The sequence below is a fragment of the Panthera pardus genome, unplaced genomic scaffold, assembly GCF_024362965.1.
Source record: "Panthera pardus isolate Hobbes unplaced genomic scaffold, ASM2436296v1 HiC_scaffold_20, whole genome shotgun sequence".
NCBI classification, from domain to species: Eukaryota; Metazoa; Chordata; class Mammalia; order Carnivora; family Felidae; genus Panthera; species Panthera pardus.
The window spans coordinates 39,860,154-39,873,064 of NW_026526766.1; the positions used below are offsets into that span (position 1 = coordinate 39,860,154).

Here is a 12,911-nt window from a genome sequence, read left to right on the forward strand (position 1 = left end):
AGAAAATACAAAAAATAGGGGAGAGTAGGAAGATACAGCAATAAAATCTCAAATTCTGTGCCATTATTTTTAGTGACACATTTTGATCATTGTCTTCATGAAGCAAAATAATATACAATCCTGGAGAAACCATCCTACCCCCTCCCAATTGTATTTCTTTGTTTCATGAACTGATATCATTTAGAACTCCTGATTAAAAAAAATTACTCACAAATATGAATTTGGTCCTGACACTCTGTGTTCCTCTGACTATATTCCAATCTGGCTGATATAAAGAATTATAAACAATAAACAGCTGCGTATCAGCACTTGGTTCCCCCACTCAAGATGAATTTAGGGAAGCTCAGCCTCAAACCCTCTTTAGCACCGATATTGATTTACAAACTGCATCTATCAGTAAGCCCTGGGGAGTGTTTACCAAATGGGCCAACACTTAATTAAATTACTCTCTCGCATTGCCAGCTACTGGGTATTTTAAGATGAGCGATTACAAGGATCAAGGAAGGCAGTACCCGTTGTTGTGTCCTCCAGATGTCCATGTTGGGGGCCTCGTAGAATTTTAAAGATGATCAGATCGTCATCAGTGTCAGGGTCTGTTGCCTTCAACACATGGGAAGTGAGGTAAATCCCATAACAGCCATTTTTCAGGAGCCCCACTTGAGAAGGGGAGTGCAAGTGTGTGATATGGGGGGCTGTTTTGTCCAACTGGTCAACCTGGATAGTCAATAATTACATACGCTTTTAGACAAAGGTTTCTCATCTCCAAGCAACATAGGATCTTAATAGTCAACAATGATAATCTACCCCAAATTTCAGATTATTTATCCTCCTCATTTGTTCATTTCTGCTAAAGGCTGGCTTGTTCACAATATCCTCAGTAAATATCATAGTGCCTGGAGCAGAGGCTAACTTTCCATTATAAACTTTGACTCAGCTTTGTGAATTGTCCATTGTCTGACTCTCCTATTAGGACATAAGCTCCCTGACGGTAGACGTTATGTCTCCACCCGTACCCGCACCCCCTGCGTTCCCTGCACCTGGCACAGTGCCTGAACCATGACAGCAGCTCAAGGAATATTTGTTGACTGAATACATGAAAATTGACCCAAGAATTGTATTGCAAACGTAAAGTTAGCTCCACAGGAGGAATTTTGAATTTTCCCAGCGCTTGGTGATATACAGAAATAAGGTTATAAAGATACACATAAGGATATGCATCACGAATGCACTGATTATTTTGGGGGGGCACATCTTTGTTCAAATGGCAAAAAAATGTGGTGTGAAAACTAGAAATACTTAGTGAGAAAAAAATGAAAGGTGATTGTTATTATTAATGTTTATTTATTTTTGAGAGAGACACACAGAGTGCGAGCAGGGGAGGGTCAGAGAGAGGGAGACACAGAATCTGAAGCAGGCTCCAGACTCTGAGCTGTCAGCACAGAGCCCGACGCAGGGCTTGAACTCATGAACTATGACACCGTGACCTGAGCCGAAGCCAGACGCTTAACTGACTGAGCCACGCAGGCACTCTGAAAGGTGCTTATTTATAGGCATTTGCATATTTGTTCCACTGAGGATGAGAACCAGGCAACTGAACAAGTAGACTCCATTTGGGAAGATAGTGAAGGGGCAATGACCTACGAGTGAAAGAGGCGGATAGGTTCAAACACTCCTTCAGGTATGGAATGAAGCTCGGACCCTCTTGCAAACAACCGTTGTAGGTTAGGGAAGGAGCAAGTTCGAAGCAATTAGCACAGTTCACCACTGATACCAAACAACAGGTACAGGAACACGATCTCGTAGCCAGTGAATTATCAACTTCACTTACCCAAAAAGGATACTATTGTAAATCTTGGTTCACCCTAGCAAAGTAAAGAATAAATGCCGTGACAAGACTCTATTTTGTGTTCGGTATGATATACTTAAGCTATCATTCAGCTATTTTAAAAAACAGAGGTAGAAGGAACTGATAATAAGCAATTTCCACAACTTAGTGTCAACTGGTAAACAAACAAAAAACCAATAAGTTGCAGAATAAGAGATGACTGTAATACATTTTTGTTCACATATATGTTCATACAGACATAGACAAAATTCGGTAAGCATTTACTTGTACAAACCTGTTTTAAACATTTTTTTTTAATTTTTTTTAACGTTTATTTATTTTTGAGACAGAGAGAGACAGAGCATGAACGGGGGAGGGACAGAGAGAGAGGGAGACACAGAATCGGAAGCAGGCTCCAGCTCTGAGCCATCAGCCCAGAGCCCGACGCGGGGCTCGAACTCACGGACCGCAAGATCGTGACCTGAGCTGAAGTCGGACGCTTAACCGACTGAGCCACCCAGGCACCCCAAAACATTTTTTTTTTAATTGGGTGGGGGAAATACCATGCTTCATGGTGTATTTCTACATGGAGTTTTGTAACAATCAAGTATTTTTTTTCCTCTCAGGTTGGCCAGGTTTTTTTTTTTTTTTTTATTAACAAAAATAATCAGGGGCACCGGGGTAGCTCAGTTGGTTAAGCCTCCGACTTCAGCTCAGGTCGTGATGTCACAGTTTGTGGGTTTGAGCCCCAGGTCAGGCTCTGTGCTGGCACCTTCAGAGAGCTGGAGTCTGCTTCGGATTCTGTGTCTTTGTCTCTCTCTGCTCCTCCCCCGTTCCCACTCTGTCTCTGTCTCTCTCTGTCTCTCTCTCAAAAATAAATAAACATTAAACATGTTTCAAAAAATAATCATACATCATGTTGGTAACTACTTGGGGAAACAGTCATTTTTGTATTTTGCGGGTAGCGGTGCAAATTAGTGAAAATTTTCTGTAGAGAAATTTGGCATATGTATATATTAAAAACGTACATATACTTTGATCCAAAACTTTCACTTTCTTGAGTATGTCCTGTAGAAATGATTAGATTTATACAAAAATGTGTGTATATATTCACTAAAATATAATTTTTAGTAGCAATTTTGAAAATCCACAAAATAGAAGTCCAACAGAAGATTTATAAACCATCTCTTCCTGTCACTGAGTGCTATTCAACCTTTAAAAATTATGTTTTCGAGAAAGATCTAATAACATTAGGAAATTTTTGTAACATAAGGAAGAGTGGAAACAGGCAATATGCTTGACAGGAAATATAGTATCCTTCAGAGAAAAAGTGCACAAGTGGGGGAAGGGCAGAGGGAGAGAGAAAGAGTCCCAAGCAGGCTCCCCGGTCAGCATGGAGCCTGATGCAGGGCTCCATCCCACGACCCTGGGATCATGACCTGAGCGGAAATCAAGAGTCAGACACTCAACTGACTGAGCCACCCAGGTGCCTCATAAAATTAGTTATCTTTGAGTGGTATGATTGTGAAGGATTTTTTTTTTTGTCCCTTTCTGCAGCTCATGAATTCTTTATAATAAACAATTACTTTATAAACAAAAAAAAGCAACAACAATTTCCAAAAGTTACAGTCATTCCCTTCTCCTAAAAAGTGTGGACAACAACCTCAGAGTTATGCACTTGGGTGGGAGGTGGGCAGGTCAAATCATGATCATGGCCTTTTGGGGGGAGAAAGTCCTATAACGAGGATGGCCAGTGGAAGGGATGGTCAATGGCAGAGAAGGAAAAGTAAAAATACTTGAAGCCATGTAAGAAATCCTCAACATTATAACCAGCTGAGTGTAGATATGTTTTTTTTAAAATATATTTTCTGTAAAAACAGAAGTGTTACAAAAGGAATAAATGCCTGTTGTGATCACTTGTTTTAAAAAAATATATATTAATATTTGGGGAGCCTGGGTGGCTCAGTTGGTTAAGCGTCCGATTCTAGATTTGGCTCAGGTCATCGTCTCACAGTTGTGAGTCTGAGCCCCACAATGGGCTCCATGTTGGCAGTGTGGAACCTGCTTGGTATTCTCTCTCCCTCTCTCTGCCCCCCCCCCACCCAGCTCTCTCTGTCTCTTTCAAAGTAAATAAATAACCTTAAAAAAATACACATTAATATTTAAGCTCTGGGGGGCACCTCAGAGATTCATTCAGTTGAGTGTCCAACTCTTGATTTTGGCTCAGGTCATGATCTCACAGTAGGGAGATTGAGCCCTGCGTCAGGCTTCAAGCTGAGTGTAGAACCTTCTTGGGATTCTCTCTCTCCTTCTGCCCCTCTCCCCAACTCACACTTTCTCAAATAAAAAAAAAAAAGTAATCTCTGGTTACATGGTTCCTATTGTGTATTGGGTCCTACTTGCCCTAATCTCATTAAACTTCTGGTTTCTTCAAAAACAGGTCTTCTGGCTTAGCATACCAGAAGTACTTTAAAATATTGGAGCCCAAGACATTTTTTTTTTTTTAAAGAAAAGAAGGCCACTTACTTCCTAAACTGCTTGACCCCTCTGCTCAGAAAGACCAGAACATTCGGGAGAATTATGGGAGAAAATTTGAGGCTTTCCTTGTCTACACATAATAGTATTTTTTGGCAAAGAGAACCTTGTCCTTTGGATGAAAAAGAACCTTCACAGCGTATATCCAACATTTTCCTATCAGTAAATTCTGCAACTTTCAAGAGATCACCCTCTTATAATAACCATGTTCTGTAAGATGATGATGTTGTTGGGACTGGACTGATTTAAATTCTGATACCTTTTCTAAATTCTACTCCCTATTCCTTCTCTACTCTGGGGGTAGGAAGGAACTCTGAGGCCTGTACTTAGAATGTATGACTCCCACAAATATGCAGCCAAATAGACCCGGAAAAGTAATACTGATTGGACAGCACAATGACATTCCTCTACCTAGTGCGGGGAGTCAGGAGTCAGGGGTCAGGAAAAAATATATTAATAGACTGGAGAGTGGGATGAGACAAATAACAATGAAAACATATCATTTAAAAAAAAAAACCCATAATGTCACTACATACAAAGTACTTCTTTCATGCTGTGTCAATGATATCAGTACCTTCTCTCTTCTCCCAGTGCATCATAATTTCAGGACATTTTCTGGACCTCCCTAGAGACAAAGACTTATCCAGCAACCACTCCACATCATCATGGTTCACCACCTTTCTACTCAAATCCCACCTTAGATAGAGACTGCGATGGTTAATTTTATACGTCAAGGTTGCTAGCTACGATGCTCATTTGGTCAAACAGCAGGCGAGATGTTGCCGTGAAGGTATTTTTTAGTTGTGGTTGACATTTCAGTCTGTTGACTTTGAGTAAAGCAGATTACCCTCCACAGTGTGGGTAGGACTTATCCAATCTGGTGAAGACCTAAAGAGACAAGACCGAGGTCCCCTAGATACGAAGCAATTCTGCCTCCAGACTGCCTTTGGGATGGAGACCACAACATCAATTCCTGATGAGGTGTCCATCCTCCCGGCCTGCCTTGCAGATTTTGGACATGTCAGACCCCACAATTGTGAGCCAATTTCCAAAAACAAATCTTTTTCTCTTTCTTTTTTCCCTCCTTTTCTCTATATAATACATCCTGTCTGCGCTATTTCCCTGGAAAATCCTGACCAACACAGGGACTAAAGAGCAAGGGAAAATTATTATTTCGCATAATCAGAAGGTATCCTGAAGTAACACACAGATTTAGCTTTCTTACAGTGGGTGGAAGTGTGTAGAACAGGATAAACTACATCCCAAGAGAGTGGATTCAAGGGTTTAAGAAACAGAACATGCCTGATGTGTTTTGAGTAAAAAAAGAAAAACACATGATGCCCTCCCAAAATCATCCTGATAGGTAACATAAATGTGGCAGAGTAGTGCCAGAGAAAGGACACAGAATTTGAGATCAGAAAGACTAGAGGTCCTCATTTGGTTTCGATCAAGGTATTTAACTTGTGAATTTCCGAACACCTATTAAATGGAAACGATAAAATTGCCCCTTTCATGAGAAGGAAATGAGATTTACGTAAAGTGGGCCTGCCCTACAGTTAACACTCCAGAACTTGTAACTGCTGCAATTATGTCTCTCATCATCATTTCATGTGTCCTATCGATGCTGCCTTGTATGTTTTCATATGTTTAATCGAAAACCGTTAAAATGCCAGCAGCTGATATGGACCAATAAGCATCACCGTAATAGTACAGTTAGATATTACAACACTAGTTACAAGATATTGAGTATCTAATATATTTCAGGGAATATACTAGCGCCTTGGATACCACGATGCTGTAAGGCATGGTTTTCAAAGAAGGCTGAGTTCGAAGAGTTAAACGACTCTCGTAAGGTCACACGGCTAATAAATGGCAAATAGAAATTCCAACCCAGTCAAGTCTGACTCCAAAGCCCATGTTTCCTGCTCCTTTCTGTCCTACCATGGACTCTTGGTCATTAGCTGGCAGGTGGGGACCACATCTGTCTTGTCCGTATTAATACACCTGGTGCCTTGCTTAGTGCCTGGCATGCTGTAAACACACTGCACGGTACACAGGTGAATAAAAGAAGGAAGGGAAGGGGGCGCCTGGGTGGTTTGATCGGTTAAGCGTCCGACTTCGGCTCAGGTCATGATCTCACGGTCCGTGAGTTCGAGCCCCGCGTCGGGCTCTGTGCTGACAGCTCAGAGCCTGGAGCCTGTTTCAGATTCTGTGTCTCCCTCTCTCTCTGCCCTCCCCTCTTCATGCTCTGTCTCTCTCTGTCTCAAAAATAAATAAACGTTAAAAAAAATTAAAAAAAAAAAAAAAAGAAGGAAGGGAAGGAGGAAATAATTCGTCCCAAAGTTGTTTTCTCTACACCTGTGGCAATGAACCGGGGATTTGTCATACTTGCCTGGATGGTGAATGTAACAGGTTCTTGTCCCACTCTCCCATCCACAACAAAGCCTTGGTTTGTCCTATCTGTGGCCACAAAAGTAAAGCAGTCAACCTGGGAGTCCCCTCCCAAGTGCCTGTAGGCCACATTCCTGCTGTCCACGTCCTGCTGAGTGAAGTTGTGCCGAAGCAACTTTGTCCCCCGCAGGTAAAGCTGGCCATGTTGTGGGAGCCGGACCAACACGAAGGTGAGGTTCTCCGCTGAGGTGTCAGGGTCGGTCAGCTGGAGGAGGTCAGGGGAAAGCAGGCCCGTGGCCCCCTCGGCCAGTCTCAGCCCCCTGTTCCTGGTCACCACGGGTAAGGCTCTGTCCACGGTCTCCAGTGTGATCTCAAACACCCCCTGTTTGGTCTGCAGCCCATTGCTGACAATGAATCTGGCAAAGAGAGGCAAGGCAGCCTTCAGCATGGGATCTCGTGTCACCATCTACCGGAATGAAATGATAACAATTCACACCTTTACTCAAGGACATGTTCTGTCGGGGCTCAAATGAAAACTCAAGGGCAGATCTTTCAGAAGGATGCCATTTCAGCCATTAAACCAGTCACTAGGTAACACATAAACTACGTACATACTACATCCAAATGTATTCTCTCAACAATGTCGGTGGCAGGGGCACCTGGGTGGTTCAGTTAGTTAAGCATCTGACTCTTGATTTTGGCTCAGGTCGTGATCTCACAGTTTCTCAGATGGATCCCTGGGTCAGGCTCTGTGCTGACAGTGTGGAGCCTGCTTGGGATTCTCTCTCTCCCTCTCTCTCTGCCCATTCCCCACTCACTTGTGCTCTCCCTTCCCTCTCTCTCTCAAAATAAACTTAAAAAAAACATTGGTGGCAGACTCATGTGATAGAGTAGGCTAATTCTGCCAATGGTATTCCTCAGGCTCATCAGTATTCAGTATAGTCAGTATTTAGTAGAATTCCTTGCCCTACATAGGAATTTCACATACCAGTAGACCCACTGCATGAGTCTGAAGAGTAGACCCATTTTACATATTCATAATTTTGCAACTGTATTTTACTTGTAGGCATTTAATGGGCCAAGCCTTTAAGACTGATAATTGGGGGGCCAATCCAGTGGCCCATTTTGGCTATTTCATTTTATTCATGTATTTTCACGGTAAATTTCTCATGGGCAAGTCACATGACTCAGCTATGAGCGTAACTCCTCTCCCCTTCCTGGGCCTCATCTTCACTCTTCGGTAAACTAAAAGATGGACCAGACGATTGCAAAGGACCATCCCGCTCTAAAATATCATGTGATGTTCTAATCCCTTACATTTTTTCTTGTGTGCCTACATTTTCCCTTTACAGTATATATGGGAGTTATGCTAGACAAAAATTACCTTCCTGATTTAAAGAAAAACATTTATAGCAGAAAGTAAAGAATGTAGTGGGAGATCGTAAGGCAGGTAGGAGGCAGAGCTGGGATTAGAACCAGGTCGTTGGACCCCACACCTTCTGCTCTTGCAGAGTTTATAATATGGGCCAGTTTAATAGACCACAAAACCAGATTGGTATACCTGAGTGCCACTGCAGAATGATGAAGAGAAAGCTCAAATGATATCAATTCAAAGTAAGCAAAATCTCTCACATGACCTTGGATGTATGATACCCTAATGTGCTTTTGATTTTATTGATCACTAAACCACATTCCACCCACCACTGCCAAAGTCAAAATAAAACTAACGGAAGTGATCTTTAGAATGTGCCGATGTGGGGCGCCTGGGTGGCTCAGTCGGTTAAGCGTCTGACTTCAGCTCAGGTCACGATCTCACGGTCCGTGAGTTCAAGGCCCGCGTCGGGCTCTGGGCTGATGGCTCAGAGCCTGGAGCCTGCTTCTGATTCTGTGTCTCCCTCTCTCTCTGCCCCTCCCCTGTTCATGCTCTGTCTCTCTCTGTCTCAAAAATAAATAAACGTTAAAAATGAAAAAAAAAAAAAAAAAGAATGTGTCGATGTGTAAGTTTGATTTGAAGGGCAACTGAGAGTATCATGAAATTAAGCAAAGCGAACACGCTGTGGCAACTCCAAAATATTAGGAAACCACTACTCTCAAATGTAACTCACAAACGCACCACAGACCCAGGAAATATACTGCGAAATCATCACGGAGTTGTAGCTATCAATTTTTCTCCATGTACCGTGGTTGCTAGAAATATTCACGGAGGAGACACTCTTGCATTCCACGGATGTAAAAATCTCTAAAAAGAATGTTTTAGCAGAATATAACCTTAAATTATATAAGAATTTTCTTTGGAGGTTTCTTTTTAATAAGAGAAGATATGAGGTTTCTATTTATTTTACTAATCTGACGAATATGACTCATAAGTTCTTTATTCTTTGTAAAAATGTGTCTTGTCCTTCAGGGCTTAAGGGTTGATGCTTTGCTTTTTTTTCCATTATTATTATTATTTTTTTTAATATGAAATTTATTGTCAAATTGGTTTCCATACAACACCCAGTGCTCATCCCAACAGGTGTCCTCCTCAATGCCCCTCACCCGCCCTCCCCTCCCTCCCACCCCCCATCGACCCTCAGTTTATTTTCAGTTTGCTTTGCTTCTGAATAGGAAAGAACCTGAAACCAGGTTGTAGGAGCATAACAGCCTCAGCCTGCCTGAGGCAAAGGGTTCAGCAAAAGGAGCAGCTGGACGAAAAGGAAAAGAAGAGAGGTTTGGCTGAGCACAGATTTTACTCTGAAGGCTAAGCTCAAATTTTGAGCTTTCTAATTATCTAGTTGATAAGCCTGCCTCCCAAGAAAATATGACATGATGCACAGGAAAAGGATCTATTCCTTTTTGCTAAGTGAAATTGCCAAGTGGAATATTACAAATAAAGCAGATCTTTGACATTTCACACACCTCGATTTGCAAAGAATATAACCTGGGTTTTTTTCTCCATAGCATTATTTTTACAGTCTGAATAAAGACCGTAACTTTAGAATTGCAGATTGAGTAAAATTGCCTAGTTTTCCTTAAAATAAAACAAGCAGCTTTTCTTTTGCAAAGCTAAACGTTTGCTAAATGTGTTCTAAGCCAATAGGGCAATGTCACTGCTGGCTCATGAGTGTTTGCAAAATTCGTTATTTTTGAAAAAGCAAACAGAAACGCACCCGGAAAACTATCTGTGTGCTCTTCAGCTTGTACTTTGTAGTCACCTTGACAGTTTCAGATGTCAAGTGATACGCATTTTTAAGATAAAAATCACGATCTGTTTCTCAGGGAAAGCCTTTCTTGGAATTATGCTTTTATTCCACTGTTTACCTGTTACTTTTTCAGGTTTCCTCCCTGGAGCCTATCATCTGACCCCAAGTCAAGCAAGGTGGCCGTAATTCCCTCTGGGCCTCCAATTTGTCTTTTTTCCACTCTCCCCCTCCAGAAATATGTTTCATGCCTCCCATTTCAAATAAAGTGGCTCTCTATTCCCTACCCGATCCCTATCTCAAAAATACACTCTTCTGGGAAGTTTTAAGCCAGCTGTGTATGGTTTAGCACAAATTTAAGCCAAAGGACATGCATTTTTCATATAAATAGTGGAATTAAAGAATTTGTGACCCATTAAAAGCACCCTGTCAGAGATGGGTGGAGAAGAAAGGGGAAAGGAGGGGAGAGATGGGGATCAGTAGAAAGGGAGTTCAAAGGGGACTCGAGTGAGTCACAGGGGGGCATTCTGACTTTCCTCCCTGGAGAGTGAATTCTGAAAACACCTCAAAGCTCAGTCTCAGGACAGCCGCAGTTATCTACAAACGCATGACCTGTGTGAGGACACTGACGTTGTCTAGCGGTTCAGGCTGTCCATGTCAGACTCCTCCCTGCCTGATGATGGGGATCTGACCATGTCGGAAATCGGCAGCCTGCCATCAGACAGATGGGAATGACGGCAAGCAAGCCAGGGACCATATAAGAGTAAGAAATATGTTGACCGAGGCCAGTGTTCCCAGCTGGGACACTGAGGCAGCTGTCTGTGCTGACCGAAAGCTAATAAGCCAGTGGTGAAAAGGATGACATTTCTGACCCTGACTGGGTCAAACACATCATGCCACTTTCACGAGTAACAATGCAAACTAGTCACGGGCAGAGAAACGTTGTCAGAGGGAGACAGGGTGAACGGTCATGGTTGGCTTCCCAGTCACAATAAGCCTAGCAGAACAAGGGCAACAAGGTCAGTGCTGTTCATGTCTGCCAAGGTTGACCAGATGATCTTCCAAATGCTCTCCCCCACACCCCGGCAAAGAAACCTCCCAAATACGTTTTCAAGTTTGCAAACAACCGTGCCATGGCTATGATGGCATCCGTCCCAAGGTTAAGAAGCTGGTGATATCAAGGCAGCAGCTCCTTCTGTGGATCCGTTTTGTTGAACTTCCTTTATTAGGCCCCCCTGAGAAGAGACGCAGCCAGGATGACCACGGTTCTCGTGAAATTTGGGGAATGGCTCTCCGATTTGTCAGGGGGTGCCTGCCTGGTCTGATTTCACCATTACCAGGGTGCTTTCAGGCTTTCTGCATTTCCTGGCACTAGAGTTGGCTGAAGAATCTGCCATCTGTCATGGCATTTAAAAGATAAAAATGGAATCATAAATAGAGCCAGTTCCGAAGGAGAAAAAAAAAAAAAAAAAAAAAAAGTCCAGCCAGCATGTCAAAATGGAGGACATTAGCATGTTCTTTTAGTACCCGACTGCCAGCAGCTGAAGTCAGCTTGCTAATCACTTGGTGTCATCTGTCCTAACATGTGCTGCCATATCTTTCTTCCAGGCCAGCAGCACCAAACAATGCAGGAGAAATTTATGATTCACAAAATACTTTTGCAGAAGGTAAAACCTGACCATTAAACTCCCCCATTTCATTAATCCTGCCGTATCTTCCATTAAAAAGAGAAGGGGGAAAGGAAAAATCCTCTGCCGCAGAATTTCCCTCTTCTACCCAGCCAAATTCCTTGCCAAGTTCAACAGCAAGCAACGTAAATTTAGGTGATCAGATTGGCTGCGTGTGTTTCATATTTTAAAAAGCGCCACAGTCACACTTTCATTAAAACGGACTTTCGGCTTTGGTTTAGCTCCACTTGACAAACACCACGGCAGCCCACGGCCGGGCTGGTGAAACGACAAGATTAAAACACGGGTCTTCGGCAGATGCTAGGCTCTTCCATCATAAATATGTAAGACTGCTGGCCAAACATCAGAACGACACATAGAGGAGATTTCTTCCCACAGGTGCATATTCTCCATGAAGTTTTGGTACAATGGAGAAATCTCTTCAAAATGAGATCTGAGGCCAAATTCAGCTCTGATACTCATTTATGTCCATGTAGATGACTCTCTATGCCTCTCTATGCCTCTATGCCTCTATGACTCTCTATGCCTCTCTATGCCTCTATGCCTCTCTATGCCTCTTGGAACCTTGGTTTTCTCATGCCAAAAATGGGAACAAATCATCTCGAGATCTCGAGACGGTGGTGTAAGGCTTAAAGGATAGGAGAGACAAAAAAGAGTCTAGTACCCTGCCTGACGTATTGCGGGTATTCAAGCGATACTAGCTTTCCTACACATCAATGTTTTCCAACCCTTCTCTCCTAGTCTTGAGTCATTCAAACAACACCTTTTTGCCATATTCTTGTAGTACCTGTACTCGTATGACTTAACTGTTTTGCTTTATATCAGTCGCTCTTGTATTTAAATAAGTGTATTTAAAAGGACCCCTTTTAACCAGTACTGTCTGCTGAAAAGGAAAGCAGTTAATACTGAAGAACTGTTAAAAAACATGGGAGAACAGTTAAAAACTGTTGAGACACGGGACTCAAACCCACGAACCACAAGATCATGAAACTGAGCTGAAATCAAGAGTTGGATGCTTAACAGACTGAGCCACCCAGGTGCCCCCCCCATCCCCAACGCTTTTAAAATTACAGATTCCTGACCCAAGACTGGATTTAGCAAAGTCACCTCTCTGGAGTGAGAGCCAAGAATGTGTTTTTATCAATCCTCCTGGTAAATCTCTTGAAGATCTAGATATTTTAAAAATCCCTAGGATAAATGATTTCTAAAATGTCATCTAGTATGACTTTCTATGGCTGTGAATTAGGAAAATTTTAGAGTATCATCAATCCTCCCATACAGACATTTTTTTTT

The 12,911-nt window shown here is 42.4% G+C and overlaps 1 protein-coding gene across 18 annotated transcripts in view; it reads right to left on the reverse strand.

Annotated features, from left to right (window-relative positions):
* Positions 1–12,911, reverse strand: part of FREM1 (FRAS1 related extracellular matrix 1) — a 199,704-nt gene that overhangs the window by 40,588 nt on the left and 146,205 nt on the right. For 13 of the 18 annotated variants that reach the window (XR_008424201.1, XR_008424202.1, XM_053907946.1 and 10 more), the window contains 2 exons: positions 6,753–7,167; positions 513–714 (listed from right to left, as the gene is read on the reverse strand). Coding sequence is in view for 16 of the 18 variants with exons in the window: in XM_053907946.1 (XP_053763921.1) it covers positions 513–714; positions 6,753–7,167 (617 nt within the window). In the remaining 2 variants the exon portion in view is untranslated. Of the gene's footprint in view, positions 1–512; positions 715–6,752; positions 7,218–12,911 lie in introns of those variants that run through there. The other 5 variants (XM_019415467.2, XM_053907957.1, XM_053907951.1 and 2 more) reach the window with 4 other exon arrangements.